The following is a 26,774-nucleotide window of genomic DNA, read 5'->3' as shown; positions in this document are numbered from 1 at the left end:
CCGCTGCTGTGCTTCTATCTCTTGACCAGCTATCAGCCTCAGCCTACATACGCTTCACCTGGCATTCACAGACATCCTGCCATCATCTACGTGCTGGATGTCGGGAGCTCCACCTGCGGAACACTCGGCATCCAACGAGATCCGGGTGCGTTCATCAGCAGTCCACTGCTGGATGAAGGCCTCCCCAAAGCCGTCGCCATCGCTCACAATCCCGCGATGTTCACAATCCACGCGGCGCCTTCACCTCCACTGATTATTACATCGCCCCACCTCTGCGGTGGCCGCACTCTCAGACGGACGCGTTGCGTTCTTTCATGATCACGACAATGAACCATGATCATAATAATAATAATACGTCTTACAAAGACAATCGATGAAGACAATACTATTAATGATGGTCTATAATGAATATATTTTCATAGGATTGAAATAATAGTTTAACACGTAGGCTTTCGCGACCAATATTATTCATAATAAACGTTTTTGGGTTAGATCGCGTTATTTATAAATGTGTCGTAACCCTCCACCACCCGACACGGCCAATCAGCAAAAACGTGTCACGTTGACAAACGACAAATAGTTCACTACTTTAGCCCACTGGTGTGTTGAAGAGTGCAACCGCAACATTTAATTTTTTGGGTACGACGTTTCGCTGGTAATTGCATCCAGCATCATCGGGCAATTCGCCAGAATGGTGAGGCTCTGCTCTGGCTCCCGTTCTTAATATTTTCCATCGGATTTAAATAATATTCTAGCGAAAGAAATACGTGAGCAGGAGCACACATTGAAAGGTGAGAGCGACTTTAAATGAATCATAGTCAGTCTTCTATTGAATTTTCTCCCACCTCTTCGCTATCACAATCAATTAGTATTATTACTATTAAAATTAAATGCTTCCGAACTTCTTATTCCGCTGATTCGACTCAACTCAATGTTCATTTGTTACACGAAAAATCCCGTGTAGCCAGTTACCCAGCTAGTTTCGATGGTAACAGCCCGCAGCAGCCACTAATAACAGAATTATCATTGGGGTGGAGAGGGGCCTTGCCAGCAGCCAGCCAGGACATTCGAGTCACAGATAATGTTTTAATAGTACATAATATAATAACGGAAATACTACTACTACTAATAATAAGAAGAAGGATGTTGATCCGACTGTGCCGAGATGCCGCCCGCGAGCGAGGGAGTGAGCGGTCGCGAGTGGTGACTCTGCTCGGAGCCGCTCCGCATGAATCTTCCATGAGACGTCACCGTGACGATTCACGCCACGCGCTCCTCCTCCTCCTCCTGCTCCCCATCTCATTAGGTGCCAGGATATTGGTCGCCTTCTTGGCAGGTAAGAAAATAACAAACGAAAGACAAAGATATCCCGTGTAGTCCACAAAGGCTGTCGGGGGCAAGTGCTGTGAGCGAGTAACACCTGGGAAGGCACGAGGGGTGCTGCGTGGCGAGATCCACGCCCAGCCCCCTTTGTCTCCCCTTTGTTGATGTTATACACACACACAGCGCCGGACACTTTGTTCAGATATTCGCCACTCATGTTGGTCGTGGGCGAGAATCGAACCCGAGGAGATGAATTTGTAACGCACAACGTCGAGGGCGATTTGGTGAACCAAACCAATGTCCACGGAGCAAACAGTGGCGCCGGTCGCTTCGCGGTCGAGGTTTAGGGAAAGGCGTTTGCTTTTCTAGCAGATGGGTTGACGCCGATGTATGCAGGGTCTAATCGTCATCTACATCATGAGCGATGCTCTATCCACTGCTTGATGAAGCCCCCCACCGTCGCCATTTCTCGCAGTCTGGTGATGCGACAATGAATATGGCCTCTACACCTCACTCTCTACCCCTCTCCCTCCCCCGTGTTCTGTGAAGAAGAGCCATTGTCCCACACGTCACCCAGTATATATTTTTATTTTCAAGACCACAGTCTAATTACTGACGAAGGTGTTGAGCTTTTTGGTCTCGTCTCGGGCGCGTTCCCTCCTTTGTCTGCAGCTCCGTCGTTGCCCTCGGCCACCGTCCCTTCGATCCAACACCTCCTGCCCTGGCCCACTTCCTCTCCTTCGCTGTCAACGCGATGCCTTTAAGCCGCGTACGTTCTCTGGTGCACGTGTTCCTCTCCCTGCCTCTCCGTGTATGTACTCGTATTGTGGGTGTGTGCCTGTGTGCGGGTTGTAATGCGGTGGTGCAATGGTTAGCGCACTGCGCTACGAATCCGGCGACCCGAGTTCCATTCCTGCTCACGACCAATACCAAATATTGAACCGTCCTGGGCCTCCCTTAGGACGACTTACGCCTCACACGAGCGCCTGGTGCAGCGGTGTGTAGTCAACGTCGCCACTCGGCACACAAAGGCGGCCGGGCGTGGTGCTGGCCACCCGCCCTCTCGTGTCCCTTTCTGGCCTTCATAGGCGAGCGCTAACAGCACTTGCCCCAATAGTCCGTCAAGGCTATACGGGGGATCTTTGTTTTTGTGATGCACGCATGCGGGTAAGGTGGGTGATACGCGAGCGTAGTGTTCGATACTGTACCTAGAAACCACGGCGAGCGAGTGTGATGCACATTCTAATCTGGTTGTGGTAGGGCTAGAGAGCTGACGTATCTTTTTTTATTGTTTACAAATATTGCCGATTCTGTGCTTTCAATAACAAACATCCGACGGTCGAATTGTGAGCACAACACGGACGGCGTGGAGCAGGGAGATAGCTCTCACTCACAGAGTCGGCACGGGCAAGCCCCGAGTTACACATTTTTGCCGCTCAGAGCCTCGCAATACAATGGCGTCTTCGTCGTCATCGCTGGTGAACCGAGTAATTCGCCTTCCGTGGAGTGTGACGCTGGAGCCGATTGAAAGCGCCACGATACAGCGAGCGGGTCCCAGTCCGACACCCTTGTCGCTGACTCTACGTTAGCAGCGCTCCACTAAACAGAGATAACGCAAACTCAACACGATCGTCAATTATAACACTGTGGCCTTTAAAGGGGGGGGGGGGGGGGGGGTATATGATAGGCCACGTTTCGGACAAGTGCTATGCAGAAGGGCCATTGCCCGAAACGTCGCCTAATATATATGTTCCTATTAAAGGCAACAACGGTGTTATTGACGAATGTGTCTGGTAATGCAAATGCGGTCTTAAACCCTCTCTCATCTCCCGCCCTCCATCTCCCAAAAGAATCCATCCTCCTCTGCAGGAAGCCGCCCACTTCCCCCCACGGCCGCTTCACACAGCGCGCGTTGCTGCTCTGCTCTGCTCCTCGTCGTGGTCGTGGTCGCGGTCGTGCGCCGCGCACGCGTTCATAGCGTGGCGGTTGCATCGCATTGATTGTGTCCCCACGTGATGCAAAACGATGAAATTGATCAGCGGATGATTGACGATGTTTCGCCCTCCGAGAGACTGCGGCCTCCCATTGCACTCGCCGCACAGCAGAATGTGCGCACCGAGATCACGGCCGCTCCCCGCAAGACATGAATACAGCAGCACTCAAAGTAAAAGCACTCCCAAGTTGTTGCCCACGTTCTCCCGATTATAGGACGCACTTTTTTCGCTGCTATTTTAAATTGTGAAAACGTTGGGGCTGCGTCTTATACTCCGGTCGTGTGTGTGTGTGTGTGAGACCAGATCTGTATAACAACTCTGTTGACACCGGGGCACACATTTTAGGGTGCGTTTTATTTTCCGGAGCGTCTTATAATCCGGGGAATTCGCTCGTCAGGATGTTGCACGTGCGCTCGCTCGGCTTATGACCCATTGCATTATCGCTCACACTCTTGATCCCCCCCCCCCCATCATACACACAGTGTTATATTTTGCAATAATTAATCAAGAGTAATAATTGTCAGCCCTTTATCAATCCACTGCTGGATGAACGTCTAGATATGTACTTGAGTCGCGAGGGATGTTTAACTATACTTTACCACAGGCTGATCAGTGCGGGGGTGGTCGAGGAGGGGTGGAGAGGAGGGGGGGGCAGGACCGGTTCTGATCTCACTCGCCACTGATGTTGCCTGTGGCCGGGAATCGAACTCAAGGTCACGACGACTCAGTACGCGTACTGGTGCACTCACGGGCATGTAAAGCTAAAGATCCCCCTATAATATTTCACAGACTGTTGGGGCAAGTGCTGTTAGCCATAACCTATGAAGTCCGGCACGGCATACGAGGGGGTAGGTGGCCAGCACCGCGCTTGGCCGCCTTTGTCTCCCTATTGATGATTTTTACACATCGCACCAGGTACACATTTGAGGCTGAGTCGACCTAGGGGAGACCCAGGATCGCTTCAAATATTGGAACGCGGGTCGCTGGTGTGTATCAAAGCGCGGTGACCGCTGCTCCACAGTTCCACGCACTGGCACACACGCCCTGACATACACACACCCTGACACACACACACCCTGACACACACACACCCTGACATACACACACCCTGACATACACACACCCTGACACACACCCTGACACACACACCCTGACATACACACACTCGGACACACACCCTGACATACACACACCCTGACACACAGCCTGACACACACATCCCCTGACACACACACACCCTGACATACACGCACCCTGACACACACCCTGACACACACACACACCCTGACATTGATGCACACCCTGACATACAAACACCCTGACATTGATGCACACACACGCACTGGCACACACACGCTGACACACACCCTGACATTGATGCACACACACTGACACACACGCTGACATTGATGCACACACACACGCTGACACACACCCTGACATTGATACACACGCTGACACACACACCCTGACATTGATACACACACACGCTGACACACACACCCTGACATTGATACACACGCTGACACACACACCCTGACATTGATACACACACACACTGACATTGATGCACACACACCCTGACATACACACACACTGACACACACACCCTGACATACACACACCCTGACACACACACCCTGACAGTGATGCACACACGCTGACACACTCGCTGCCGCACGCGCCCGCGCAGAGTGCAGCGTCTCTGACGAGGGCGCCGTTGGAGATGAAAGGCGCCGCGATAATCACGGAGGAGACTCTCAGATATCTCGCCAAAGGCGCCCGCTCCGATCATCCACCCCCATGATCATCCACCCCCATGATCATCCACCCCCATGATCATCCATCCCCATGATCATCCACCCCCATGATCATCCACCCCCATGATCATCCACCCCCTGATCATCCACCCCCATGATCATCCACCCCCTGATCATCCACCCCCATGATCATCCACCCCCATGATCATCCACCCCCATGATCATCCACCCCATGATCATCCACCCCCATGATCATCCACCCCCATGATCATCCACCCCCATGATCATCCACCCCCATGATCATCCACCCCCATGATCATCCACCCCCATGATCATCCACCCCCATGATCATCCACCCCCATGATCATCCACCCCCATGATCATCCACCCCCATGATCATCCACCCCATGATCATCCACCCCATGATCATCCACCCCATGATCATCCACCCCCATGATTATCCACCTTATGATCATCCACCCCCATGATCATCCACCCCCATGATCATCCACCCCATGATCATCCACCCCCATGATCATCCACCCCCATGATCATCCACCCCCATGATCATCCACCCCATGATCATCCACCCCATGATCATCCACCCCATGATCATCCACCCCCCTTATCGTCATTCCCACTTATCATCCCTCTCATAATCTCCCTGATAATCCCCTGTATCATACATCTTATCATCTTCCTCTTATACCCCGTACATTCTCCAGTATCTCCATTATAACCCCTTAGCATCTCCGTTATCTCCCTCATCGTCTCTCTTATAATAGAATCATCTCCCTTCCTATCGGCGCGCCGTCACACATCACGGAGATCGCGTGCGGGGAGCGAGGAGGCCGCGCGAGACTCGGGCTCAGAGTGGAGCTCTTCCTCGAGCGTGTGTCTACAGCGTGTACATACACAGGTGTACTTTTACACACACATATATGTACATGTACACACATGTACATATGTGTGTGTGGGGAGCGGTAGTGTAGCGGTTAGCGCGCTGCACTACGAACCCGGCGACCCGGGTTCGATTCCCGCTCACGGCCAACACCAGTGACGATTATCTGAACCGGTCCTGGGTCTCCCCTAGGTCGACTCAGCCTCAAATGAGTACCTGGTGCGGTGTGTAAACATCGCCACTGGGGAGACAAAGGCGGCCGGATGTGGTGCTGACCACCCACCCTCTCTTGTGCCGTGCCGGCTTTCATAGGTGCTGGACACTTGCCCCAACAGTCTGTGAAGGCTATGCGGGGGATCTTTGTCTTGGTTTCTCGTCGTGGGCCTATGACGTCCGAGTGAGAGAGGAGTTCACTTTGGACCCTTCCCCTCCCGGCTGCCATCAGTGGCGCGCCCAGAAAAAAAAACAACTACTTGGTTGGGTGAGCCTGTACGTGTCTCCTCGCTTTCCATTTGCGCCACTTTCAACCGATTGAATCCATCTGTGCGGAGCCCTGAGTGTCGTCCCCTCGTTTCCACTTCAATGCAGCAGGTCCCTGCCGAATTACAGGGTCGAGACTCTATTAGTAGTCGTACTGTAGTTAGTATCGTAGCAGCAGTAGTATAGTAGTTGTACTGTCGTAGTAGCAGTATGAGTAGATAACTCGTGTGTCTGCAAATAATCAGTCAGCTGTCACCGTGTGTAAGCTCTTCTCGCAGTCCTCCTGTACTCGGAGCACGAACAGTAATCTGCTGTTTGATGTAATTATAAAATAACACGAACATTTGTCGTGAGCTTTTTTTTTATTCCGGTGAGAGAGTTGCATTAATAGAAACACTAATTGAAAGGTGAGAAATTATCAACGAGCCGAGTCAGTGTTTTGTTTTCGTTTCTCCCACCTCTTCGGTAATTGTTATTCAATGTCTTCCGAACTTCTTCCGGCGTTTAAATTAAATAAAATGTTTAATTGTTAGACGGAAAAGTCCCCTGCAGTCAGTTACCCAGCTAGCTTCGGTGGCAACGGCCTACTCACAACAACAGAGTTATCGTTGGGGTGGAGAGGTGCCCAGCCGGCAGGCAGCCAGAAAACTCGAGGCGTAGATGATGCATTATTGTCGTGTGATTGCTGTTGGCAATGTCGTCATTGTCTTCACTTCAATCCGCCTGTGTTTGGCAATCAGTACATGCCAAGCACGCGGGGTACACGCGGCGCTTGCAAACAATCGCTCCGCGTCCCCGCGTCAGCTCGCCACGACAGTGAGTGCAATGTCTGCGTCTTGTTTCGATGTTACAGCCGTGCGTGCTCAGCTCGCCACGACAGTGAGTGCAATGTCTGCGTCTTGTTTCGATGTTACAGCCGTGCGTGCTCAGCTCGCCACGACGCGCTCCTGTTGCACTCAAACACCCCCCCACCTCCCCCGAACTCTGTCGGCTTAAAATGTTTACTGAAAACTTTCGTGACCGCAGGAATTCAGATTCGTTGAATCTGCCTGCTTTCGCGAGCCCCGCGTTGTAACAGCGGCACTTTGTACGTGAACACAGTCACCAGGTAATTCAGGAAAGACATACATCTACAAATAACGCAGTTCCCCGGCACGCTGGCTCTGGGTCCGCGTGGCTCGTCCGGGCAGAGGCGGCTGGGTCAAGAGGCAGACATCGAGAGCATCATCATCGTCGTCATCGCTCTTGAGCCGTACCGAATTGTTTTTTAGGTGCAGCTTCACAATCCCACTCACTTCGAATTGGTTATCGCACTATTCGCTGTCATCGGCCACATGGAGACAGTATAAGCGCTCACGTCATGCCACCTCGCCTGGGACCGACACGTGACTCATCTCATCCCGGCTCAGAATCAGAACATTTCCGAATCAGAGTATGTAGACTGGAATAATCCGATGAGCTGTGCAGCTCTTGGTCCGCAGATGTCCCAGTCGATGCTGTGTCGGGTCAGCACGCCAGGCCGAGCTGCTGCGATCGCGAGACGGGGGGGGGTTCTTGAACCGATTCCACCAGCGACCCCCCCCCTCCCCTTCCCGCACCCCCACGGCAGTGACGGTGCTGCCACATTTGCCGTCACGAAAGGTAGAGAGGAGATGGCCGTGGCTCTCTGAGTGCACATCCCCATTGCTTCACTGGCTCGCTCTCTCACCCTCGCCCCCCCCCTTTGTGTAACGATGCAGACTGTGGAGCAGGTGCTGTTGGCGAGCGCCTATTGAGGCCGGAATGGTGTACGAGAGGTGGTGGTTGTGGGTCCGTGTTCTAAGTCTGAACCATAGCCGGCCGCCTCGGTCTCCCCAGTGCTGGCAGTCGTTTAGAGGCCGCGTGGATCTAGGGGTGGCCCAGGGCCAGTCCTCGCACATCACCCGCCACCGGTGTCACCCGTGGACGACTGTGGCCGCGTTCGTAGCGCGGCGCACGCCAACCGCTGCGCCACCGCTCCCTCCCACCCTCGCGCGCGTGGGTGGCAGTGCCGCCTCCTCCTGCAGCGGCGGCAGCGGCAGGAGGAGCCGTGTGCCCCGTGGCGGCAGCGGCGGCGGCAGGAGGAGCCGTGTGCCCCGTGGCGGCAGCGGCGGCGGCGCGTGTCACCGCAGGGCGTCCCATCAGCTCCATCATCGCGGCACCCACGGCCCAGTGCGCGGACCGCCCGCGCGCCTTTGAAACTCTCAGATTTACCGAGGGCTGCTCCGCCCTCCCTTCAGTTATTTGCCACTTTTGTTTTTGTTGTGTGTGGGGAGGGAGGCGGGGGGGGTGGCTCGCCGCATTTTCCTGCTCACTGCGCCTCGTGCGTCTGTGTGCGTGTCTGTGTGTATGTGTGCGTGTCTGCGTGTCTGTGTGTCTGTGTGCGTGTCTGTGTGCGTGTCTGTGTGTGTGTCTGTGTGCGTGTCTGCGTGTCTGTGTGTCTGTGTGCGTGTCTGTGTGCGCGTATGCGTGTCTGTGTGCGTGTCTGTGTGTATGTGTGTCTGTGTGCGTGTCTGTGTGTCTGTGTGCGTATCTGTGTCTCTGTGCGTGTCTGTGTGCGTGTTTGTGTGCGTCGACTCGGCCTCAAATGAGTACCTAGTGCGGTGTGTTAACATCGCCACTAAGGAGACAAAGGCGGCCGTGCCGTAGTGCTGGCCACACACCCCCTCGTGTGCCTTGCCGCTCTTAATAGGTGCTCGCTAACAGCACTTGCCCGAAAAGTCTGTGTGCGTATGCGCACATGTGCCGTGCTGCTACTCGCCAAGAGCACGCACTTGCCCCAACAGTCTGTTAAAGCCTATTCGGATGGATCTTTGTGCGTGTGTGCCTTTGTGTAGTAGGTGTGTGTGTGTGTTGGTGTGTGGGTGTGTGTGGGTGTGTGTGTGGGTGTGTGTTGGTGTGTGGTTGTGTGTGGGTGTGTGTGTGTGTGGGTGTGTGTGTAGTAGGAGTGTGTGTGGGTGTGTGTTGGTGTGTGTGTGTGGTTGTGTGTGTGTGTGGGTGTGTGTTGGTGTGTGTGTGTGTGGGTGTGTGTTGGTGTGTGTGTGTGGGTGTGTGTTGGTGTGTGTGTGTGTTGGTGTGTGGGTGTGTGTAGTAGGTGTGTGTGTGGGTGTGTGTTGGTGTGTGGGTGTGTGTGTGTGTGGGTGTGTGTGTGTTGGGGTGTGTGTGTGGGTGTGTGTGTGTGGGTGTGTGTAGTAGGTGTGTGTGTGGGTGTGTGTTGGTGTGTGGGTGTGTGTGTGTGTGTTGGTGTGTGTGTGTGGGTGTGTGTTGGTGTGTGTGTGTGTTGGTGTGTGTGTGTGGGTGTGTGTAGTAGGTGTGTGTGTGGGTGTGTGTTGGGGTGTGTGTGTGGGTGTGTGTTGGTGTGTGTGTGTGTTGGTGTGTGTGTGTGGGTGTGTGTTGGTGTGTGGGTGTGTGTGTGTGTGTGTTGGTGTGTGGGTGTGTGTTGGTGTGTGGGTGTGTGTTGGTGTGTGTGTGTGTTGGTGTGTGTGTGTGGGTGTGTGTAGTAGGTGTGTGTGTGGGTGTGTGTTGGTGTGTGGGTGTGTGTGTGTGTGTTGGTGTGTGGGTGTGTGTGTGGGTGTGTGTTGGTGTGTGTGTGTGTTGGTGTGTGTGGGTGTGTGTAGTAGGTGTGTGTGTGGGTGTGTGTGGGTGTGGGTGTGTGTTGGTGTGTGTGTGTGTGTGTTGGTGTGTGTGTGTGTTGGTGTGTGTGTGTGGGTGTGTGTAGTAGGTGTGTGTGTGGGTGTGTGTTGGTGTGTGGGTGTGTGTGTGTGTGGGTGTGTGTTGGTGTGTGTGTGTTGGTGTGTGTGTGTGTTGGTGTGTGTCTGTGGGTGTGTGTGTGTGGGTGTGTGTTGGTGTGTGTGTGTGTTGGTGTGTGTGTGTGGGTGTGTGTGTGTGGGTGTGTGTAGTAGGTGTGTGTGTGTGTGTTGGTGTGTGTGTGTGTAGTAGTGGCGAATGGCGGTTGTGGTTGTGTTGACAGTGGTTTAGTTGGTTGTGGTTCGTCGTGGTTGTTGGGACGATGAGCAATGGTATCCGAACCTGGTGTGGACTTCCCCTAGGTCTACTCGGCCTAAATTTGCTGTTATAATACCAACATTAGCTTGTAGAGAAAAGACATGATGTATGTGGTTTAAAGGGGGAGTTATGGAGAGCAAACTCATGGGGAAGATGATTTCTGTACCCGATCAGGGCATTTGGAGAGATGACAATTCACCCCAAATAGTCACCCCGCTACGTGAGGGTTTCACTGTTGTGCAGCTCCCCGATGGGTTTCAAGGGCTGTGCGGCGTATCGTTCGGCACGATGTCCGACGTTTCGCTCCACGTCCAGGGAGCGTTTGGCATTGGCTCCTTTCTGTTCTCTGTGGGGCGCCTCGCGCTCGTCCCGTGGCCCACGCTGCTGCTGCTACTTCCTATTTCTCGGCGTGAGCCCAAAGCGTGCGCCCTCTCCACTCTGCGCGCTTTTTCAGACATCATTCCACTTTCTTTGCCAACGCCCACGTTTCTGATCCGTGTCACATCGCAGTCAGAGCGCGCCCATTCAAAACCGAGCGTCGATCTTCACGCACCATCGCGTCTCGGTTCCACACAGAGCACTCTGCCTCTGCTCTCGTTCATCTGCTTATTCATTAAATTGCATTCGGCGCAGTCGTTTAAGACCGTGCAACACCTCGTGTGCCAGTGCGCAACATTCCCGAAGGACCCTGTACGAGTTCTCTGCAACGTTTGCGTTGTTGCTGCTCTGCTCAAGCAGCACCGCGGATCTCTCTCGTGGAGAATATCCGGAAAACTGGCTAAACCAGATCATCCGTGTAACACATAGAACAAACTCAACACTCAGTGATTAAATAATGATGAGGACATCGCTCTCCGCGCCATTCCCCCAGCGCCAGGGCCCCCGTGAAGGGATGCGCCGGGGACAGCGACTGCCGCTCTGCCCACTGCAGGCGACGAGCGACTTGACCAGAGCGCGGCAGTGAGCACGTGGGGCGGTGGACTCGAGAAGTCGCCCGCGCGACGAGACCCCTCCTCCTACCACCTCCTCCTCCCACCTCCTCCTACCACCTCACCTCCTCCTCCCACCTCCTCCTCCCACCTCCTCCTACCACCCCACCTCCTCCTACCACCTCCTCCTACCACCTCCTCCCACCTCCTCCTACCACCTCCTCCTACCACCTCCTCCTACCACCTCCTCCTCCCACCTCCTCCTACCACCTCACCTCCTCCTCCCACCTCCTCCTCCCACCTCCTCCTACCACCCCACCTCCTCCTACCACCTCCTCCTACCACCTCCTCCCACCTCCTCCTACCACCTCCTCCTACCACCTCCTCCTACCACCTCCTCCTCCCACCTCCTCCTACCACCTCCTCCTACCACCTCACCTCCTCCTCCCACCTCCTCCTCCCACCTCCTCCTACCACCCCACCTCCTCCTCCCACCTCCTCCTACCACCCCACCTCCTCCTACCACCTCCTCCTACCACCTCCTCCTACCACCTCCTCCTACCACCTCCTCCTACCACCTCCTCCTACCACCTCACCTCCTCCTCCCACCTCCTCCTCCCACCTCCTCCTACCACCCCACCTCCTCCTACCACCTCCTCCTACCACCTCCTCCCACCTCCTCCTACCACCTCCTCCTACCACCTCCTCCTACCACCTCCTCCTCCCACCTCCTCCTACCATCTCCTCCTACCACCTCCTCCTACCACCTCCTCCTCCCACCTCACCTCCTCCTACCACCTCCTCCTACCACCTCCTCCTCCCACCTCACCTCCTCCTACCACCTCCTCCTACCACCTCCTCCTCCCACCTCCTCCTCCCACCTCCTCCTACCACCCCACCTCCTCCTACCACCTCCTCCTACCACCTCCTCCTACCACCCCACCTCCTCCTACCACCTCCTCCTACCACCTCCTCCTACCACCCCACCTCCTCCTACCACCTCCTCCTACCACCCCACCTCCTCCTACCACCTCCTCCTACCACCTCCTCCTACCACCCCACCTCCTCCTACCACCTCCTCCCACCTCCTCCTCACACCTCCCTCCTCCCACCTCCCACCTCCTCCTCATTCTCTTCATCCTGCGGCACGAGCCACCGATTCTCGCTGAGTCATGACTCCTGCTAATACCGGCCTCTTACACCGTAACACTGCCCCCTGACAGTGCCTCCCCCACGTGACACGAATCCAGCACTGGACACTGCATGCAGGGTCTGGGCTATAGAGTTGGTATTGGGTTCTAGGACTGGGCTATACTTATTTCAGTCGTACGTCGCACCATTCGTGCTAATTGCATCTCACTACGCTGTGCAATAATTATTTGCATAATCACGTTGAGGTGACGAGTTCTGTGTCTGAACGATATCGTGGGTGATGAGTTCTAGGTGTGTGGGCATCCCCACTTGCTCTTAGCCAACGGCCCCCTGCACACACGCAGCGCAGAGACAGACGGCGGCCACGCTCGCGTCGTGCGTGGGGGTCGCTCGCCACCCGGCGCACACGGAGGGTCTGTGTGACGCCACTGCAGGGTGAAGGCGGTCCCATGCAGTGTCAGCAATGGAGGTTGTTTGAGCATACTTCACCACGCTGGTCAGCGCGGGTTGGTGAAGTCTGGGAGCACAGAAGTACAGGACAACAATCGCTCATCAAGCCCTGCCGCGCGGGTTTGTCGGGCGGGCTGATGGCAGCGTGCAGTGCAGCGTGGGGGGGGCGATGGAGGGGGGCCACGGTGCAGGAGCGAGGTCACGTGGTGATCGCCGCGAGGAGAGGAGAGACGCCGCGCTCCCTCGCCCACACACTCCCTCGCCTACTCACTCATTCACTCTCCTGCTCGCTCGCCCACCCTCGCTCAACCAACCAACCATTCACTCACTGACGCACCCAACTTACTCGCCCACCCACCAACCCATTCGCTCACCCATACACTCTAACACCTACGCATTCACTCACTAGAATAGCAGCAATAATATCAATCCAGCAACTACACAACTGGTGTCATGAGAGTTTATGATTACGGTCCACAGTGTTTTTGTCTGTGCGCATATATATATGAACATGTAACCCTATGCACCATTTGCATGTGATTGATGATGACACCATTTTATCAGCCCTTCATCTCGAAAAGTACGATTTGTTCCCAATTAACGTGCATCTGAATGTTTAAAAATTAATTCTGAAATTCCCTAACGTCCACCTCGTGGCCGTGCCCAAGTGCCCTGCTGCTGCTGGCTGCACAGGCAGCGGGCAGGAGAGCGGCGTTATAACCCGCCCCACTGTCTAAAGTGCCGTGCCGGGAGATCGTTATAACCCCGCCCCACTGTCTAAAGTGCCGTGCCGGGAGATCGTTATAACCCTGCCCCACTGTCTAAAGTGCCGTGCCGGGAGATCGTTATAACCCGCCCCACTGTCTAAAGTGCCGTGCCGGGAGATCGTTATAACCCCGCCCCACTGTCTAAAGTGCCGTGCCGGGAGATCGTTATAACCCGCCCCACTGTCTAAAGTGCCGTGCCGGGAGATCGTTATAACCCCGCCCCACTGTCTAAAGTGCCATGCCGGGAGATCGTTATAACCCCGCCCCACTGTCTAAAGTGCCATGCCGGGAGATCGTTATAACCCCGCCCCACTGTCTAAAGTGCCATGCCGGGAGATCGTTATAACCCGCCCCACTGTCTAAAGTGCCATGCCGGGAGATCGTTATAACCCGCCCCACTGTCTAAAGTGCCATGCCGGGAGATCGTTATAACCCGCCCCACTGTCTAAAGTGCCATGCCGGGAGATCATTATAACCCCGCCCCACTGTCTAAAGTGCCATGCCGGGAGATGGTTATAACCCGCCCCACTGTCTAAAGTGCCGTGCCGGGAGATCGTTATAACCCGCCCCACTGTCTAAAGTGCCGTGCCGGGAGATCGTTATAACCCGCCCCACTGTCTAAAGTGCCATGCCGGGAGATCGTTATAACCCGCCCCACTGTCTAAAGTGCCGTACCGGGAGATCGTTATAACCCCGCCCCACTGTCTAAAGTGCCGTGCCGGGAGATCGTTATAACCCCGCCCCACTGTCTAAAGTGCCGTGCCGGGAGATCGTTATAACCCCGCCCCACTGTCTAAAGTGCCGTGCCGGGAGATCGTTATAACCCCGCCCCACTGTCTAAAGTGCCGTGCCGGGAGATCGTTATAACCCCGCCCCACTGTCTAAAGTGCCGTGCCGGGAGATCGTTATAACCCCGCCCCACTGTCTAAAGTGCCGTGCCGGGAGATCGTTATAACCCGCCCCACTGTCTAAAGTGCCGTGCCGGGAGATCGTTATAACCCCGCCCCACTGTCTAAAGTGCCGTGCCGGGAGATCGTTATAACCCGCCCCACTGTCTAAAGTGCCGTGCCGGGAGATCGTTATAACCCCGCCCCACTGTCTAAAGCGCCATGCCGGGAGATCGTTATAACCCCGCCCCACTGTCTAAAGTGCCATGCCGGGAGATCGTTATAACTCGCCCCACTGTCTAAAGTGCCATGCCGGGAGATCGTTATAACCCCGCCCCACTGTCTAAAGTGCCGTGCCGGGAGATCGTTATAACCCCGCCCCACTGTCTAAAGTGCCGTGCCGGGAGATCGTTATAACCCCGCCCCACTGTCTAAAGTGCCGTGCTGGGAGATCGTTATAACCCCGCCCCACTGTCTAAAGTGCCGTGCCGGGAGATCGTTATAACCCCGCCCCACTGTCTAAAGTACCGTGCCGGGAGATCGTTATAACCCCGCCCCACTGTCTAAAGTGCCATGCCGGGAGATCGTTATAACCCGCCCCACTGTCTAAAGTGCCGTGCCGGGAGATCGTTATAACCTGCCCCACTGTCTAAAGTGCCATGCCGGGAGATCGTTATAACCCGCCCCACTGTCTAAAGTGCCGTGCCGGGAGATCGTTATAACCCCGCCCCACTGTCTAAAGTGCCGTGCCGGGAGATCGTTATAACCCGCCCCACTGTCTAAAGTGGCGTGCCGGGAGATCGTTATAACCCCGCCCCACTGTCTAAAGTGCCGTGCCGGGAGATCGTTATAACCCCGCCCCACTGTCTAAAGTGCCGTGCCGGGAGATCGTTATAACCCCGCCCCACTGTCTAAAGTGCCGTGCCGGGAGATCGTTATAACCCCGCCCCACTGTCTAAAGTGCCGTGCCGGGAGATCGTTATAACCCCGCCCCACTGTCTAAAGTGCCGTGCCGGGAGATCGTTATAACCCGCCCCACTGTCTAAAGTGCCGTGCCGGGAGATCGTTATAACCCCGCCCCACTGTCTAAAGTGCCATGCCGGGAGATCGTTATAACCCCGCCCCACTGTCTAAAGTGCCATGCCGGGAGATCGTTATAACCCGCCCCACTGTCTAAAGTGCCATGCCGGGAGATCGTTATAACCCCGCCCTACTGTCTAAAGTGCCGTGCCGGGAGATCGTTATAACCCCGCCCCACTGTCTAAAGTGCCGTGCCGGGAGATCGTTATAACCCCGCCCCACTGTCTAAAGTGCCGTGCCGGGAGATCGTTATAACCCGCCCCACTGTCTAAAGTGGCGTGCCGGGAGATCGTTATAACCCCGCCCCACTGTCTAAAGTGCCGTGCCGGGAGATCGTTATAACCCCGCCCCACTGTCTAAAGTGCCGTGCCGGGAGATCGTTATAACCCCGCCCCACTGTCTAAAGTGCCGTGCCGGGAGATCGTTATAACCCCGCCCCACTGTCTAAAGTGCCGTGCCGGGAGATCGTTATAACCCCGCCCCACTGTCTAAAGTGCCGTGCCGGGAGATCGTTATAACCCCGCCCCACTGTCTAAAGTGCCGTGCCGGGAGATCGTTATAACCTGCCCCACTGTCTAAAGTGCCGTGCCGGGAGATCGTTATAACCCCGCCCCACTGTCTAAAGTGCCGTGCGGGAGATCGTTATAACCCGCCCCACTGTCTAAAGTGCCGTGCCGGGAGATCGTTATAACCCCGCCCCACTGTCTAAAGTGCCATGCAGGGAGATCGTTATAACCCCGCCCCACTGTCTAAAGTGCCGTGCCGGGAGATCGTTATAACCCGCCCCACTGTCTAAAGTACCGTGCCGGGAGATCGTTATAACCCGCCCCACTGTCTAAAGTTCCGTGCCGGGAGATCGTTATAACCCGCCCCACTGTCTAAAGTGCCATGCCGGGAGATCGTTATAACCCGCCCCACTGTCTAAAGTGCCATGCCGGGAGATCGCTATAACCCGCCCCACTGTCTAAAGTGCCATGCCGGGAGATCATTATAACCCGCCCCACTGTCTAAAGTGCCATGCCGGGAGATCGTTATAACCCCGCCCCACTGTCTAAAGTGCCATGCCGGGAGATCGTTATAACCCGCCCCACTGTCTAAAGTGCCGTGCCGGGAGATCGTTATAACCCGCCCCACTGTCTAAAGTGCCATGCCGGGAGATCGTTATAACCCGCCCCACTGTCTAAAGTGCCATGCCGGGAGATCGTTATAACCCGCCCCACTGTCTAAAGTGCCGTGCCGGGAGATCGTTATAACCCCGCCCCACTGTCTAAAGTGCCGTGCCGGGAGATCGTTATAACCCCGCCCCACTGTCTAAAGTGCCGTGCCGGGAGATCGTTATAACCCCGCCCCACTGTCTAAAGTGCCGTGCCGGGAGATCGTTATAACCCCGCCCCACTGTCTAAAGTGCCGTGCCGGGAGATCGTTATAACCCCGCCCCACTGTCTAAAGTGCCGTGCCGGGAGATCGTTATAACCCGCCCCACTGTCTAAAGTGCCGTGCCGGGAGATCGTTATAACCCCGCCCCACTGTCTAAAGTGCCGTGCCGGGAGATCGTTATAACCCGCCCCACTGTCTAAAGTGCCGTGCCGGGAGATCGTTATAACCCCGCCTCACTGTCTAAAGTGCCATGCCGGGAGATCGTTATAACCCCGCCCCACTGTCTAAAGTGCCATGCCGGGAGATCGTTATAACCCCGCCCCACTGTCTAAAGTGCCGTGCCGGGAGATCGTTATAACCCGCCCCACTGTCTAAAGTGCCGTGCCGGGAGATCGTTATAACCCGCCCCACTGTCTAAAGTGCCGTGCCGGGAGATCGTTATAACCCGCCCCACTGTCTAAAGTGCCATGCCGGGAGATCGTTATAACCCGCCCCACTGTCTAAAGTGCCATGCCGGGAGATCGTTATAACCTGCCCCACTGTCTAAAGTGCCATGCCGGGAGATCGTTATAACCCGCCCCACTGTCTAAAGTGCCATGCCGGGAGATCGTTATAACCCCGCCCCACTGTCTAAAGTGCCATGCCGGGAGATCGTTATAACCCGCCCCACTGTCTAAAGTGCCGTGCCGGGAGATCGTTATAACCCGCCCCACTGTCTAAAGTGCCATGCCGGGAGATCGTTATAACCCGCCCCACTGTCTAAAGTGCCGTGCCGGGAGATCGTTATAACCCGCCCCACTGTCTAAAGTGCCGTGCCGGGAGATCGTTATAACCCGCCCCACTGTCTAAAGTGCCGTGCCGGGAGATCGTTATAACCTGCCCCACTGTCTAAAGTGCCGTGCCGGGAGATCGTTATAACCCCGCCCCACTGTCTAAAGTGCCGTGCGGGAGATCGTTATAACCCGCCCCACTGTCTAAAGTGCCGTGCCGGGAGATCGTTATAACCCGCCCCACTGTCTAAAGTGCCGTGCCGGGAGATCGTTATAACCCGCCCCACTGTCTAAAGTGCCGTGCCGGGAGATCGCTCCGACCAGTCGACCTCTGGACTGCAAGTCCGGCGCGCTGCTCACCGCCACACCACGGCAGCTTGCTTCATTTCAAATCTAGCTCCAAGTTATTTATTTATAAATGTTATCAGATTCTCAATGTAAATGAAACAATTCTCATTTTCATTTTATTCAGTCGATGCTGCTTCATGTAATGTTGCCACTTTTTGAAGAAGAAGCCGTCACAAGCGAGATGCTTAAATTGAGACGAAAATCCGATTCTTAGATGTGATTGTGACGACCCATCGCGAGTCCAGCGTTCCACTGCACCCTGGCACGCCACGTGGTGTGATGCCGTGCTGTGCGGCGCTGGAGGTTTCGTTCCTCTAAGTTGCTCTGCCTGTTGATGGCCACTGCATTCTGCTACTGGAGGCTGGCAGTCCCAGAACTCTCCACTTCGTCCGCGTGCGCAGCAGTTGACACACCGGCGCCTCTGTCCACACGGCAGGTCGTGCATCCTCCTCCAAGGCTTCTGGCCAGCGTGAAAAAAGGCCAAAATATCCGTACTGGGGTTTGTAATGAAAACGCATGCAGTGGTGGTGACGGTGGTGGTGGCGGTGATGGCGGTGGTGGCGATGATGGTGGCGGTGGTGACACTGATGGTGGCGGCAGTGTCGTCTCACACCGTGCCAGGGGTCGCAGCGAGTTCCCTTTGAGTTGACTCGCGACTCGATCGCACGGCGTGCGTGTACATCTCCACACTCATTGGTTTCAGTCACGGCCGCTGGGTTTCTGTGGTCGTTCATTATCTGAAACGAGCCACGCCGCCTCTTCGTCTGCACGGGAACATCCCGCCGCTTCTCGCCGCCTTCAGCCGCTAGAGTACCGCGCGGTGGGGCCGAATGCGCTCCGCGGCCGCGCTTTGCGGTTGTGCTGCTGCTGCTGCTGATACTGCTGCTGCTGCTGATACTGCTGCTGCTGCTGATACTGCTGATACTGCTGCTGCTGCTGATACTGCTGCTGCTGATACTGCTGCTGCTGCTGATACTGCTGCTGCTGCACGGCCCTCCGCCGTGTCCGCGCGTTGCTCGGCACGATGTCCGGCGGTTCACTCCAGGTGCCGGTAGCTTCTTCCCGGGTTGATTTCCAGGAAATGATTCCACGAACAAGCTCCCAGCAGGGCGCGTAACGAAACGTCGGACGTCGTGCGGGACAACGCGCACAGCTACCCGCGCTAACTGGGCTCGAGCTCCCCTCCCCCAGTCTCACTCTCGCCCTTTGCCCCCCCCACCCCCACCCCTTGTTCTTCTCGAATGCCAGCGAGCGCCCCCGGGCCAGCTGTCCGATGAGGGTGGCGCCGTGGCGGCCGTGCCGGGGCTGCTCGGGCCGACAGTGGCGGGCGCCGTGTGCCTGGGCGGCGTGCTGCTGGGCTCGCTGCTCGCCTACTGCCTCCTGCGCGCCCGCCGCGCCACCAAGAGCGGCCACCGCTATGCCAGCCTGGCCGCCGCCGCCGCCCACAGCAGCCCCGACCCCACCTCCGACTACCAGGTGACGTTGGCGGTTCGAGACCCGGTGGCCGCCCTGGTTAATCGCGCGGGGGGGGGGGGGGGTCTCAACAGTAAAAAAAATAAGACTACGCGCCATTCACGTCGCCGTTCGTCAGAGTCGGCCGTCGCATCTGCCGGCAAGAGTGGCAGTAAAATTGATCTCGACGGCTGTCTGTGGAAGTGAAATCTTCCTATGGCCCGCACCCAGAGCCGTCCCCAGGGTACGGCGAATCGGGGCGACCGCCCCGGACCCCGGACCCCGCACCAATATCCATCCGCACGCGCTGTCTGCCCGAAACGCTGTACCACACGCACTCTGTACAGGGCAGGCCCATCCAGCAGCAGAGGTGTCGGCAGGGAATTGCATGGCTGCTCCTTTGCCCTTAACGTTTTGCTCGCTACAAGACGCGCGGAAGCAGTAGCAGCACCGCGGCTTTCTCTCTCTCTATCTGTGAGTCGGGGGGGGGGGGGGCAGGCCGCCGTGATAGCGGCGGCCCAGTCAGTCGAGAGGGGGAGAGGCCCCCGGCCGGGGGAGGGCCCCGGGGGTCGTGGGGAGGAGCGCGAGAGGGCGGCCACGGGGAGGGAGACAGCGCCCCAGCAACGCGGTGTCCCCGCTCGTGTGGTGCTGGCTTGGGTTGACTTAGCCTCAAATTAGTATGTGATGCGGTGTGTAAACCCTAGGGAGACAAAGGCGGCCGGGTGTGTTTGCTCGTCACCCCTCGTGTACCGTGACGGCCATCATAGGTGCTACTCGCTAACAGCACTTGTCCCAACAGTCTGTTAAGGCTACACGGAGGGTCTTTATCTTTGTGCTGACCTTGTGGGCGTGTGCTGCATCTAAATAATCAGTGTGGATGGTGTGTGGTGGGTTCCAACAGAGTCGTGGGTTCTAACAGAGTCGTGGGTTCCAACAGAGTCGTGGGTACCATCAGAGTCGTGGGTTCCATCAGAGTCGTGGGTTCCATCAGAGTCGTGGGTTCCATCAGAGTCGTGGGTTCCAACAGAGTCGTGGGTTCCAACAGAGTCGTGGGTTCCTACAGAGTCGTGGGTTCCTACAGAGTCGTGGGTTCCAACAGAGTCGTGGGTTCCATCAGAGTCGTGGGTTCCATCAGAGTCGTGGGTTCCAACAGAGTCGTGGGTTCCAACAGAGTCGTGGGTTCCATCAGAGTCGTGGGTTCCATCAGAGTCGTGGGTTCCAACAGAGTCGTGGGTTCCTACAGAGTCGTGGGTTCCTACAGAGTCGTGGGTTCCAACAGAGTCGTGGGTTCCATCAGAGTCGTTGGTTTCCAACAGAGTCGTGGGTTCCATCAGAGTCGTGGGTTCCATCAGAGTCGTGGGTTCCATCAGAGTCGTGGGTTCCAACAGAGTCGTGGGTTCCATCAGAGTCGTGGGTTCCAACAGAGTCGTGGGTTCCTACAGAGTCGTGGGTTCCAACAGAGTCGTGGGTTCCATCAGAGTCGTGGGTTCCATCAGAGTCGTGGCTCCATCCATGCGGCCGAGACGGAGCTGACAGCTGACAGCTCCGTCTCGGCCTCCCGCCGGCAATTATCACGGCGCGATTGCTCGAGCAAGCCTCGGGTGCTGCCACCTCCACCACCACCTTCACCACCACCTTCACCACCACCACCACCTTCACCACCACCTTCACCACCACCACCACCACCACCACCACCACCTTCACCACCATCTTCACCACCACCATCACCTTCACCACCAAGACCACCTTCACCACGATCACCACCTCCGCCACCACCATCACCACCAAGACCACCACCTTCACCACCACCACGACCACCACCTTCACCACCATCACCACCTCCGCGACCCCGCGTGTTACCAGTCGGTTACGTCGATAGATTTAATTTCGTGCAGAGTTGAGGTTGAAGTGATCTTCCCGATGCCACGCTGCCCCCTCCCTCTAATAATCATGAGCCTGTTGCACTGTTCACAAGAGGAGGCTGACGGCTGCTGATGCCATGACCCAGAGGTCGGTTGCAATAACGAACTAAATATTTTTTCCCCTAAACTCGATTAAAAAAAAGACTTAACAACTCTAAAAGACTACCCTCTGACTACAACCCTAACCAACTTGGCACAACCCCAGCCTTTAAACCACAACCCGATCCCTGCAACCACAGCCCCTTCTCCTTCACACTCCCAACGCGACTCCACGCCCCGCCGCTCCGCGACGCTGACCGCCAACCGCGCCGCCTCTCCCCCAGGAGCTGTGCCGGCAGCGCATGGCGATCCGCACGGCCGAGAAGGGCGGGGGCTGCGGGGAGCCCCCCCCCGCGGGGGGCGTCTCCGGCGGCGTGGGGGTCGCCCCCCACGCCCCGCACGGCGCCCACCCCTCGCGCCCGTCGCGCATGAGCAGCCTCTCCTCGCAGCTCAGCGACGGGGGGCCCCTGAGCCCCTCCCCGCGGAGCAGCGTCTCGTCCTGGAGCGAGGAGCCGGCGCCCTCCAACCTCGACATCACCACGGGCCACATGATCCTGGTGCGTGCGCGACGCCGCCGAGTGGACGTGCTCACCGCGCGACAACGCCGCGGCCTTCGCGGGGACTCGTGCGTGACGGGCGACGTTTCGGGCGGTGATCCTTCTTCATAGCACTTCCATCGGTGGACGTGGTGCGAAGAAGGGCCATTGCCAAAAACGTCGCCTGTTTGTTTTCCGGTTAAAGGCCACACACAGTGTTTCTTGATGAATGTCTCGCGATGTGTTGTTATCTGTGCTTGTGTACCACTCTCAGCGTCACGGCGCATCGTGAGACGAGAGAATCCATTGAGAATTCTCACCTTCGCGTTCGAGAAGGGCCCGTGGAAGTGGACACCACAGGGCTACAGCCACCATCAATGGCAAATATCTGAACCGGTTCTGGGCTTCCCCAAGGTCGGCTCGGCCTTAAATGATTGCCTGCTGCTATTTGTAAACAGCGCTGGGGGGATACAGGGGGCTGGGTGTGGTGTCGGCCACACCACCCACTCATAGCTGGGCCCGTCCAGCCTTCATAGGAGCTCGCAATCAGCACTCGCCCCATCAGTCTTGTTCCTGCTCCACGGGGAATCTTTGTCCCTCTGTGTCCGCGTGTCTGTGCGCCCTCGCAGTCCTACATGGAGGACCACGTGCGGAACGGGGACCGCCTGGAGGCCGAGTGGGACGCGCTCTGCTGCTACCAGGCCGAGCCCAACGCCTGCACCGTGGCGCAGAGGCCGAACAACACCGTCAAGAATCGCTACGGCAACATCCTCCCGTGTACGCCGCACACGCAGCAGACAAAGATCCCCCCTGTAGCCTTTCAACAGACTTTTGGGGCAAGTGCTGTTGGCGAACAGCTGTGAAGGGTGCCCAACACCACGCCGCTTCTTGTCTACCCAGTGCGGATGTGGACGCGCCTCACCGGGTACTGGACTCATGCCAGGCTGAGTTCATCTCGGAGATGCCCAGGACCGGCTCAACTTCCCGCCACTGTTATTGGTCGTGGGAATCGAACTCGTTCATAGTGCAGCGTGCGCTACCCACCGCACGACCGCTCCACGAAGCCATACACGTGGTTGTGGAATCGGGTAGCTGCAGGGAGTTGGTGGTGATTACTCGGCCACCACTCTCCCCCCCCCCCAGTAACGTCCAGCACGCAATCCACCGCTCACCCCAATCCACCACTCACCCCGATCCACCGCTCACCCCAATCCACCACTCACCCCGATCCACTGCTCACCCCGATCCACCACTCACCCTGATCCACCACTCACCCCGATCCACTGCTCACCCCGATCCACCACTCACCCCGATCCACCGCTCATCCCGATTCACCGCTCACCCCGATCCACCGCTCACCCCGATCCACCGCTCACCCCGATTCACCACTCACCCCGATCCACCACTCACCCCGATCCACCGCTCACCCCGATCCACCGCTCATCCCGATTCATCGCTCACCCCGATCCACCACTCACCCCGATCCACCGCTCACCCCGAGCCACCCCTCACCCTGATCCACCGCTCACCCCGAGCCACCCCTCACCCCGATCCACCCCTCACCCCGATCCACCGCTCACCTGCGCTCTCCTTGCCCGGCTCTCGCCGTCACTCCGCCCGTGGCCCTCTCGAGCCGCGTGCCACGGGGCTCCTAAGAACGACCGCGCATCGCGCTGTCCCCAACACCGGACACGATGCTGCTACTACCTCCACCATCACCACCATCACCATCATCACCATCACCACCATCATCATCACCACCATCATCATCACCACCATCATCACCACCATAATCAACACCACTACCATTACCACCACCACCCCAACTATCCACCACCACCTACTCTGCCATCGCCACCACCGCAGCAGTGCGAGGACACGGGCCAGGCGCGGCTCATTGACAGAAAGGTCCCAGCGTAGGTGCCGCGTCGCACTTCCAATTCGCCCCCCGTCGCCGTCGGCGTCTCCGTCACCGCCGCCGCTCCCGGGAGGCGTCGTCTTGTCGACACGGAGCGCCGCGCGCCACGACATCGTCGCGGTTTGTGGGGAGCGGCAGGGCACGAGAGGTTTGAGCCGCGCACGGCGTCTGCGTTTGTCGTTCATCGCCCCGTGCCTCTCTGCGCTGTGTGCAGACGACCACGCGCGCGTCGCGCTCAAGGCAGAAGCCAACGCGGCCAACTCGGACTACATCAACGCGAGCCCCATCGTGAGTCCGCCCCACCCCGCTCCCCACACCGCTCCCCACACCGCTCCATGCACCCCACACATGCACCCCACACCGCTCCATGCACCCTGCACCACTCCATGCACCCCGCACCGCACCCCAGACCGCTCCATGCACCCCGCACCGCTCCCCGCACCCCACACCGCTCCATGCACCCCACACCGCTCCATGCACCCCGCACCGCTCCCCGCACCCCACACCGCTCCCCGCACTGCTCCATGCACCCCGCACCACTCCATGCACCCCGCACCGCACCCCACACCGCTCCCCGCACCCCACACCGCTCCCCGCACCCCACACCGCTCCCCGCACCGCTCCATGCACCCCGCACCGTTCCATGCACCCCGCACCGCTCCATGCACCCCGCACCGCTCCATGCACCCCGCACTGCTCCATGCACCCCGCACCGCACCCCGCACCGCTCCATGCACCCCACACCGCTCCATGCACCCCGCACCGCTCCATGCACCCCGCACCGCTCTATGCACCCCACACCGCTCCATGCACCCCACACCGCTCCATGCACCCCGCACCGCTCCATGCACCCCGCACCGCTCCCCGCACCGCACCCCGCACCGCTCCATGCACCCCGCACCGCTCCCCGCACCGCTCCATGCACCCCGCACCGCTTCATGCACCCCACACCGCACCCCGCACCGCTCCATGCACCCCGCACCGCTCCCCGCACCGCTCCATGCACCCCGCACCGCACCCCGCACCGCTCCATGCACCCCGCACCGCTCCCCGCACCGCTCCATGCACCCCGCACCGCACCCCGCACCGCTCCATGCACCCCGCACCGCACCCCGCACCGCTCCATGCACCCCGCACCGCTCCATGCACCCCGCACCGCTCCCTGCACCGCTCCATGCACCCCGCACCGCTCCATGCACCCCGCACCGCACCCCGCACCGCTCCATGCACCCCGCACCGCTCCCCGCACCGCTCCATGCACCCCGCACCGCTCCATGCACCCCGCACCGCTCCCCGCACCGCTCCATGCACCCCACACCGCTCCATGCACCCCGCACCGCTCCCCGCACCGCTCCATGCACCCTACACCGCTCCATGCATTCCGCACCGCTCCCCGCACCGCTCCATGCACCCCACACCGCTCCATGCACCCCGCACCGCTCCCCGCACCGCTCCATGCACCCCACACTGCTCCATGCACCCCGCACCGCTCCCCGCACCGCTCCATGCACCCCACACCGCTCCCCGCACCGCTCTATGCACCCCGCACTGCTCCATGCACCCCGCACCGCTCCCCGCACTACTCTATGCACCCCGCACCGCTCCATGCACCCCGCACCGCTCCCCACACCGTGGTCGCTCCCCCAGCCCGTAGCACGGGCGCCGTGAGCGCGAGGGCGCCGGTCGATCCGAGTCGCGAGTTTGGCTGCTGCACGGCGCTGCCTGTCCCTGGGGGCCGTCGTGGTGGTGGTGGCGGTAGTGGCGGTAGTGGTGTTAGTGGTGGTGGTAGTGGTGGTGATAGTGGCGGTAGTGGTGGTAGTGCTGGTGATAGTGGTGGTGATAGTGGTAGTGGTGGTAGTGGTTGAGATAGTGGCAGTGGTGGTGGCAGTGGTGGTGATGGTAGTGATGGTGGTGGTAGTGGTGGGGATAGTGGTATTGGTGGTAGTGGTGGTAGTAGTGGTTGGTAGTGGTGGTTGTGGTAGTGGTGGTGGTATTGGTGGTGGTATTGGTGGGGGTAGTAGTGGTGGTAGTGGTGGTGGTAGTAGTGGTGGTGGTCGTGGTGGTGGTAGTGGTGGTGGTAGTGGTGGCGGTGCTGAGCCCTGGTTGCTCGGTCTGCGCTATGCTGCGTTGTTTCTGCGCTCAGCTCGGTCACCAGTGACTGTCCGGCTCTAAGAATGAATATATCGGTTTGACTGTCATTCGACGAACATGACTCTCAAATTGCAGAGCGAGTGGGAAAGCGCTGCCCTCTACTGCATGTGACCTAGAGGTCAGCAATAGGCAACTCAGAGGTAGTTCTGGGATATCCACGTTTGTGGGTCGTTCTCTTGACACGAAGGGCTGCACAGTTCCGTGAGAGTTGGACGGACGTAGCTACGGTCTCCTGACGTGACGCCCGTAGCACCATTGGGATAACATATTGATAAACAACGACAAATGTCAACATGGCAAACACACACGGCCACGTTGCGTTGCATCCGTGGAAAAACGTGACCAGCAAAATCCAGATCGAGTGCAACACGTGGAGGCGTTCACGACCAATGTTACGATGCATCATTGAATTTGGGGTCAGGTTGTGGAAACAAAAGGTGCGTCATAAACCCTCCCGTGGGAACCCAAGGACGACGTCACACCACCTATGTCAGGCCACAGCCTGGAGAACATCT

The 26,774-nt window shown here is 57.8% G+C and overlaps 1 protein-coding gene across 1 annotated transcript in view; it reads left to right on the top strand.

Moving 5' to 3' along the window:
- LOC144938929 (receptor-type tyrosine-protein phosphatase N2-like) overlaps positions 1 to 26,774 on the top strand; it is a 203,494-nt gene that overhangs the window by 146,930 nt on the left and 29,790 nt on the right. The window contains exons 12-15 of the mRNA XM_078866659.1: positions 19,490 to 19,717; positions 21,939 to 22,211; positions 22,820 to 22,967; positions 24,323 to 24,396. Coding sequence (XP_078722785.1) covers positions 19,490 to 19,717; positions 21,939 to 22,211; positions 22,820 to 22,967; positions 24,323 to 24,396 — 723 coding nt within the window. The remainder of the gene's footprint in view (positions 1 to 19,489; positions 19,718 to 21,938; positions 22,212 to 22,819; positions 22,968 to 24,322; positions 24,397 to 26,774) is intronic.

This window comes from Lampetra fluviatilis, chromosome 2 (assembly GCF_964198595.1).
Source record: "Lampetra fluviatilis chromosome 2, kcLamFluv1.1, whole genome shotgun sequence".
NCBI classification, from domain to species: Eukaryota; Metazoa; Chordata; class Hyperoartia; order Petromyzontiformes; family Petromyzontidae; genus Lampetra; species Lampetra fluviatilis.
This window is presented reverse-complemented; position numbering and strand designations above follow the sequence as displayed.